Source organism: Rhopalosiphum padi, chromosome 3, assembly GCF_020882245.1.
Source record: "Rhopalosiphum padi isolate XX-2018 chromosome 3, ASM2088224v1, whole genome shotgun sequence".
Classification (NCBI taxonomy): Eukaryota; Metazoa; Arthropoda; class Insecta; order Hemiptera; family Aphididae; genus Rhopalosiphum; species Rhopalosiphum padi.
The window spans coordinates 72184073-72193254 of NC_083599.1; the positions used below are offsets into that span (position 1 = coordinate 72184073).

At 28.8% G+C, this 9182-nt stretch overlaps 1 protein-coding gene across 1 annotated transcript; it reads right to left on the reverse strand.

The window, feature by feature from the left end:
• Positions 1 to 1785: 1785 nt before the first annotated feature.
• On the reverse strand, positions 1786 to 7776 carry LOC132925605 (uncharacterized). The gene is made up of 5 exons (XM_060989984.1): positions 7210 to 7776; positions 6081 to 6360; positions 4465 to 4674; positions 3592 to 3905; positions 1786 to 2328 (listed from the first exon to the last, which is right to left on the reverse strand). The coding sequence occupies exons 1-5, from the start codon at positions 7774 to 7776 to the stop codon at positions 1924 to 1926; spliced, it is 1776 nt and encodes a 591-aa protein (XP_060845967.1). The 3' UTR covers positions 1786 to 1923.
• Between the last annotated feature and the right edge of the window lie 1406 nt (positions 7777 to 9182).

Consider the following 9182-nt stretch of genomic DNA (forward strand, 5'->3'; position numbering starts at 1 on the left):
TCAGACGTATATTTATTTCGTGAATGTGAATATTTTCGTTTAAAATATTATAAATAACTAATAAGTGCTGATTTTATGGTAGGTGATGGATAGATTGTTTTTTATATTTCTAGATACAATTATCTAACCACCAATATTATAAAATAAATCATGGTTTTCTAAGCAATACTCGAAGAATAAGAAATAAAGAGGCAGGAGAAGTACTATTAGTATAAAAAAAACAGTGTCATAAAACTAGTCGAATGGTTGGCAACGTCTAATAAAACCAATATAGTTGAGAAGTATAGTTTTGACGTTGGCAATAGAATCAGTTGGGTGGTGTATTTGATGAGTGGTATTACTGGTATAATGTTTATTATTACAGCCAAATTGTGAATAATGAAGTATTTTTTTGTCATTAATTGTTTTTGATATACATTTAAGAATTAATTTTCGAGTTAAAAGACAAATTACTTATAGAAATTTTGGAATTAGTGCCAAGCCAATTATTTATTTTTTTAAAGTTATAGTTAATTTGTATTTGTTATTGGGTAAGTTGTTATAATACGTTGTTTTAGTTTGACGAATTGGGATTATTATCAAATGCGGCCTGTCCATAAGATTGAGAGGAAAAGAAGAGGTTCATTGCTGCTTTGTAGTTTTACAATTATTTTTATTACTTACACTATTGATATGGTTTGTTTATGAGTTGATATTCTTTATGTTTGTCTTAAGATTACTTGAGTTTGGTTTGTGAGATGTTAAAGTTGTTTGTAGACTTGACATTCTTTGTAATTTGTTGGATTGTCTCCGTGGCATAAGATACATTTGGTAGTTGTCTGGTCACTCAATCGTAATTCGTACAAATATACGACTTACGTTAGAGTTATTTTGAATTTTGGTTTATCTTAATGTCAATTGTATTAATTTTGACGATTTTAATTTGGTGATAGATGACTTGCGATTTTATTGTCGTTATTTATCCAAAATTAAAGACCATAAAATAAACAAAGTTTAATATTTATATTGCGTGATAAGTATTATAATTTAAAAAAAATAATACTATATGTTTTTTTCTGTTAAAATAACTTTGGTATTGAAAAAAGTTAAAATTCTTTAAAATTAAAATAAAATATCTTTATAATACATTACAAAAGGAAGACTGAAAAAAAATTTAAGTTTGATTTTTGGTGTGCCAAGTATTGGCATAGGAATAAATTCTGATTTAAAAATATTCATGTTTGGTGGGACTGAAGAAAAATTTTCGAGCACTCGCTGTAACTTTTTAATTTTTTTTTTTTTTAGGTGCTGGGAAATGTACGTATTTTGATTGTGATTCGTTTACCTACACTTAAACATGGGATCAAAATTTTAACTATTGGATTGCGATAATGTGAAATTGTGAACTTGGTGATATGTAGACACTGTTGAGAGGGATCATGTTTAAATCAAAAGTTTTAAATTAAATTTAATAAAATATTGCGTACCTATGTAAAAATGACAAAAAATAAAAAATGAATAATATATTTTGTATTCATTTTATATATTTTTATTTATTTATTAAATAATTCAACCTTCAAATTGTATTACACATGATGTTACATAACTATAATAGTATATATAACATACAAATACACGAGACAAAATAATACATCATTATATTAAATTAGATAGTATTTGGTTCTCTACCTTAATTTTTTTTTTTTTTTGATTTAAAATGTTTTTTTTTTAATTTGATTTTATTATCGAATACTTTTCTACTAAAATAAATAATTTATTAAATGATAAAAAAACCTACTAAAATTAAATTCTAACTTTACAACGATATTATTTTTGTATTCTTTTTTAAGCATATTGCAGCGGCATACGGAGGAATTATGTGAGAATTTATATAGTTAAAGTTATAGCAATAGTTAATCAGTACTACGGATTTTCTTACTTCTATTAATAACGTAGTAGAGTCCGGTATTTTTGTCGTTGCGAGTTCTGCATAATTTGGTACTCTTCAAAGAAGTATTCAATGTCAGCCAGTTCACGAGGTTTGTAGTGACGTTTGTTGTAATTCACGCGGGTCGTCCGGTTCGATACATGCAGCACGTACGCGTCGATAGTCGCCTCGAGGTTGTGCGCCGTTCGTTCCTCCGTCGCAAACATGCCGAACACCAGCTTTGCGATTTTCCGACTAATCCTGTACACTAAATCCATCTTCAGCGACACTATGGTTTTGTCCCTGGTTTTCGTCTTCGATTTGACGTGCTCGGTATACTCGTCTACCTGGGCGGTGGACACGAAGCGCGCTGTTTTTAGGTGCGCCTGCTCCAAGAACGACCGGACCACTACGTCGACGTGCTAAGACAACGATAACAGATCAGATGACGACAGTATTACGACACGCGCGGCACGTAACCGCGAGAGTGAGCGACGGGAAACAGTGACAAAATAAAAATATATTTCTAAAATATGGCCAATGACGTTTGTGTAAATATACTACCCAACATAGGTGGTGTGAACGAAAAAAAAACAAATTTATTTGGCGAGACTATTAGTTCGTAAACTTTTTTGTCGCACCAAGTGTCCAAGACATATTATTAATAGTATGTAACTACAATATTTCTATAAAAATGTAAATTCAATGTACTTTTTACAATTTAATAAGTTTAAATTGTTTTTCATTTGGCGGTTCTTTGTAGCATGTTGTACTTGTAAATTAATTTGTGCAAGACATGACATTTATAGACTTAAATGATATTCGAAAAGATGATTAAAGTTGTTTAAAGAAACCATGACACTTAATAGATAATTTATGTAAAATATGTGCTCACGGTTTTAGTAACCTCAATCCAGTCTAGCCAGTACTTATAGTCACTCACGACCACTGTACAAATCAGGACGTCTCACTAATAATTATCATGTAAATACATTATCGCCAATCGGCTAAAAATACTTTTACGATTATTTTATAAATATAAAAAAACTAATATAAAAGCTGTTATATGAAATAATTTATAAAATCAAATAAGTACTGCAAAATTCCCAAATACAATATTAATGTAGCTAAAAGAAAAAAAATTTGAGATTCCCTTAAAAATGTAATTATATTTCATCTCTATAATAAATATTTTAGCATTAAATCAGCACTAATAGAAATTGCTGCATATAGTCAGCATTTATGTATGTCACACATTGCTTTTGAATTAATAATTATAAATATCATGTTACAAAATCGGTGAGGACTGTCCATCGGTCTTTAGTGAGTAAATTATTTTTAATTTACATGCATTACAATTTAGAGTGTAATAATAAATGTACATAAAATACTTTGTGTGATAATTTATATTAGTAATAGCCAATCTGCGAATTTTATTAAGGTGTTCTAATGAATTCTCTTTATAATTTCGTAAAATTTACATGACAATCAACAACGGCCTTGACACAGAAGAAAAAGGACTAGGGAAGTCATTTAGAATTAGTATGAACTAATAGAATTATATTTTTCTTAAGTTTTGGTTAATATCTAGATTACAATTAAGCTTTATAAAGTAACATATAGATAGGATATAGCTTAACTCTCGAAACACTTGGTAACTTGTCGGTGTCAAATAACATGGTTACCTCGAAAATTTGTACTCGCCGGTGCATCGTGAATCTTATCGGGGACATTATCTCTTGATTATAGTTTTCCCACAGAAATCTCTGTAACCTATCGTCGGCCGTTTCTGAAATCAGAGCTATGTAACGAGGATCGTCATCGATCGGTTTGTCGAACCTTTTGAATTTTTTGTCATTGACGTTGTTGATTATGTTGCAAACGAAAGAGGTAACACCGACTTTGTTCTTGTATTTCATCAGTTTGTTGGGAATTACATTGTCGTCGTTCAAGCGTTGCAGCCTATCAATGGTTCTACGCATGTCCACAAATATTTTCTCTGAAAAAATCAAACGCGATCGTATAAATATAATATTATAATATACTTATAATTCGTACTTATTGCTAAGACACATCTATACACGAATATTGTACGTTCAATTCTCGGGCGACGATATTATACACGAGGATACGTCATATTCAATTAAGGTCATAGGTATTTATTTTGATAATAAGACACTGCAAGACTGAATTAAATAGAACAGTTATTTAAACAAGAATATATATATATATATATATATGAGGAAGTATTAAACGGTAACAGTTAATATTTTGTAGGAAAAATTCGAAGCAGAATTAAATTATGTTGAAATAATAACAGGCGAATTTCCCTATTAATTAGCTATAGAACATTCGACATAGATAAAAACAAAATTATAGTCTTTTTGATATTTTTAATTATACTGCTCCGCGAAAATTAAATATTTTAATTGATGCAATTATAGATAGGAGTTTATTAAGTCTGAAAATAAACGTTTTCCGCAGTTAGTGCAAGATTATAGATAGATATAAATGGTATAATAGTAAATAGTATTGTACGGATTTGATTTTATATTCACCGGAAATTTTTTTTTTCGTGAACTCAAATACGGCTCTCTCCGTCAGCCCCGACACCATGTACGCAACGTTACTTTTAACGTCAGCCTCATATTCGATTAAACACTTAGTCAAGTGTATTAGGTCGGCCGCGGACACGTTCGGTTCGGATAACAATTTGGCCCGTTCTAACGTCTGAAGCACTATTTCGTCTGACAAGAAGTAGTCCACGTCTAAACACAAAACGGCACAATATAATACGAATGCGAAAACACTCAATTACAAGTATATTAGCAATAATAAAAAATAATTATAGCAGGTACGTGGTATCTACATGAGTGATTTTTAATGTATTTTCAATATTTGAATACTCACTCATGAAAATAATAACAATTCAAAATATAATTATAGTTATATTTTATTATTTCGGGCACCAAGTGTAGTATGTGTATATTAATTATTATAAATTAATATTTGGAAAAAATAAAACAAATACCTACTCTCCTCCAATACATTTAAATATCTGTAATGTGTATATACCTATATGTTTTATTATTTTTTTTAATTTAACTGATTTTATAAAAAAAAATAATTATATTACATAATAATAATGTAATTGAATATAAACAGTTTATACTTCCTAATGATTCGCGAGTAATCAGAAGTTGGTGTAATTTTAGATTCTGAGCAAAATAATGGAATCTTATGTTTTTTTTGTCTATAATCGCCGTTTGAAGCAATAAAAAAATGATTTTAAATTCTGAGGTGGTTTCTAGAAGAATATTAGGATCTAGTTGGTATTTTGGAGGCTACATTAAAAAATTCATAATATTTTCAAAAATAATCGGGAAAAACAAAAAATAATAAAATAATAAAAATAGAATTTTTACACAAACCTAGTTTTTGATAATATCGATTTTTATATTGCAATTTAAACACAAATAATCGTAAATACTTGAATATGAATATTACATACATAATGCAATTTTCAAAATATTCTGAATTATTTTTAATTATCTATAGATAGATACTTTAATTTTCAATACTTTTCATAGTTTTTTTTATCATTAAATGTAAACGCAAAATTACGAAAATACAAAAAAAATTCTCATAAACGGTTGATTTAACAACTGAAAAATGTTAAAAATGATTTTTTAAAACTGTTTAACCAAGAACTATTTTAACCAGTGTTTTACTATAAAGTAGTTTTGACTCAAAAGTTGATAAGATAAATACAATATGGAACAGCTATATAGTATTATAATTATAAAATATTAATAAATGAAATTTCTTTTGGTAAAAATGTAATCCACCTACCTACCGTAATACTTATATTAAAATAAATTTCTCTAATATAGTAATATCGAAAAACATAATATCAAGATATACGTTATACTTAGAACTAAGTAATATAGGCTGACAGACTTTGGTCCCTGTAGATCAGAATTATTGTTTTTGTGTACAAAGATATATCATTGAGTATTTAAACACGTCCAATTATCAGTGACCCATAGAATAGCTACTGTACAGCAGAACGGTGTTCACATGCCTATCTTTTTTGTTTCGTTTTAATGTGTAGGTACTTATGTCAGCCGTACAACCACGAATATCACAACAGTAACAATAATTGCAACGATACCGTTCATCATAATCTCCTGCACTAATGTCGGCGGCCGGTTGTATTCCACCAACTCGCCCTGTTCTCGTCGAGTCGTCTCATCCACGTACTCGTTGTTAATGTACGAACTACTGACTGCTGGTGTCGCGACATCGCTGGTCTGCAGACACACTGCCATTTTGTCCCATAGCGGTGCCGTCTTTTCCCAGAATTCAGCATACTGATTGCATTTGTTGAAACTCATTCTTAAATTCTGAATCCGCTCGAGAAATGTGTAGCGGTCCGCCGATTGTAATTGTTGCTGTACGAACGACAAAACGCGAGTATAAACTTACAAAAACGATTTAACGGCGAATAATTTATATTAAAATATCATAAAATGATTCGGGAAAGCGATTATAATAACTACGAAGTAATTATATTAATAATTATTAAGCATACAATTTTTCAAAGACAATTTACGACATGACACATATTGTAGTCAGTGGCATGCCATGACTGTGGACAGTATTTAGGCAAAAATGTGTCACGGTCGCATTAGGTACTCAAATAAATATTAAAATGGGGAATAAAGAAGAAATATTGATATTCCAATATGGTTTTATTAATAATCCATCGTAAAATTAAGAAGCATACTCATAATGCAGTAGTATACCGCAGGGGTGGCCAACTTTAATAGACTTGCGATCGACCTCCGAGATTTTCTAGGTTGGCGCGATCGACCAAAAAAAAAATGTATATTATATATTATCATGTCGTGTTACATTTCTATTATTCAATATCTGTGTATAATCTTGTTTTTCATAGTTATTTATTGCTTCTTCTAATTATAACTTTTATATTCGTGTATATAAAGACATACAAATTTACAGAAAAAAAAATGTTTAATTGTTTTCTGAAATAAATTCAAAAATTCAAGAAAATGCGAAAGGGTGTCGCGATCGACTCAAATTTATCTCGCGATCGACCGTTCTATACTACATCGAATAAATGAAAAAATAATTCATTTTGTAAACATTTTACACATAAATAATTTAACCTTTAGAATCATTATAAGTACATAAATGTTTAGAATGTCACGATTGTAAATGTGTGTATGTATTACCTATGAAAATTGTCTACGGTTAAATTGTATTATCATATAACTTACGGGAATGTATAAACAATTTTCTGAAGATTCCGTTTCCTTTTCTATCTCATCATTTTCATTTCCTGTTTCATCAATCATTTCCTCTTCTTCAACTGTCGGATATATGTGGTCTAAACATCTCTCTATTAATAATTTGTTGATTTCTGTCGTCCTTGTATGTCTATCAATTTTAGTCCAATATCTGTTATAATCTTCTTCTAGTTTCTTAGCAAATGCAAAACGCTTAAGGTTTTTTAAATTTGCCATTATTTTTTTATCTCTTATTTTAAATTTATTCCTCAGATTCAGGATTCTATGATATTCGAAGTCTCTCATCTCAGCTATTCGAAACTTGTTTTCATCATTTTTAATTTTATTTTTGGCAATTGTTTTTACTTTTTCGATCTTCCGGCTATTTTTTAAATTCAGGATGCGTTTCTCTTTTAATTCCCAATTTGATAAAAATTGTAATCTTCTGGAATCTAACTCCTGTTTAATTTTTATTTTCCGAACTCCTACAGGGTCTAAAAGTTCTTTACCATGTTCTAAATTTATTCTGGGAACGTCAGATAATTTAAAATTGCTCATTTTTTTATGATACAATAATATAATTTAGTTAATCTAATTCCCTAAAACATAAACTAAACATAAACTGAATTTTATAAATTAATAATTCTAACAATGTTTTTTTTTTTTTTATCAACAGTTGCTATACGCAACCATTTAAGTTACACTTTATATATAATATTTAAAATAAATTGTTCAGGTATATTTCTTGGTAATTATTATCAACGCTAATATGAAAATATGTCAGTTGTTATAAAGTACACGTATTCGACATAGTTCATTCTTCGGCGCCACATAAACGGACTAATATTATATAAATAAATAAGATACAGTCCACTACCAAACTTTTTAGTTTTTCGTTTATTCTTTAATCATGTAAACTCAAGTTTGTTTACTCAATATAAAATTTGGTCCGTTTGAGCCAGATTTACCAATCCACTCAAACCGGTTAATGTAAAATCATATGTCATGCAGCATCATGTTAGTCAAATTATCAAGGTAATAAAATACGCAAACATTACCTAACAAATGTGAATTCATTCACGACATTAACATTTAACACCATTAAATGGGCATATTAATTAGTGATAGCAGCGTTGAAGTTGTTAAAAAAAAAAATATAATTTATATTATTTCTCACAAGTTACAATAAGCAATACCTAATTGGGTTTAAGTACGTAATAAAAAATAAAAGATAAACTCAAGTCAACACGTTAACACACTTATACATTTATGTGGTGCCGTTAGATAGCACTGCGTATGATAGCAGTGAGTTTGAGATTTGACCTGAAACTTTATTAAACATCAGATAAACGATTAAAAACTTTAAGTAAAATTAGAAGTAGAAGCAGATATGGACGAATAAAAAAAAGTACTTGCAGCATTTGAAGATTCTATGCTTGTTGTTCAATGAAGGATAACAATATATAGACAAAAGAAAAATACATCAACAAAAGCAACTACTGAGACACAAGTTAGAATTCCCAAACTGAATTTACTTAAGTATGATTGTAATGCCAAAGAGTGTTAAAATTTCAAAGATAATTTTTCAACATAAGTCCAAAATAATGAAATAATATCAAAAATTCAAAAGTTGATGTTCCTCAAGAGTCAAGAGTACAATAGAATGTAATATTGATGCATTCAGCAACTAATTCCAATAATTATAGGAGCCAACTAACAAGCGACATAGTAATTATTAATTGACAGGTACGTTAATTTATAAATATTAATATCTATTTATATTTAATTAATTTACCAAATTTCAACAATAAAAAAAAAAAAACGCTGAGATGAATAATTAAGAAAATTGTTAACATGCCTAATGTAATCAAAACATATTATAAGCATTATAAGAGTTGTGTGTCTCCATAACTAGAATAGAATAATAATTTATTTAAAATCGTCGATTAAACCAGAGTTTAAAA

Coding starts and splice junctions, on each gene's coding strand:
- LOC132925605 (XM_060989984.1), bottom strand. CDS start 7,776: ATGAGCAATTTTAAATTATCTGACGTTCCCAGAATAAATTTAGAACAT. Junction 6,361..7,209: donor AAAATTGTTTATACATTCCC/GTAAGTTATATG, acceptor TCGTTCGTACAG/CAACAATTACAATCGGCGGA. Junction 4,675..6,080: donor GCAGGAGATTATGATGAACG/GTATCGTTGCAA, acceptor TTTTGTGTTTAG/ACGTGGACTACTTCTTGTCA.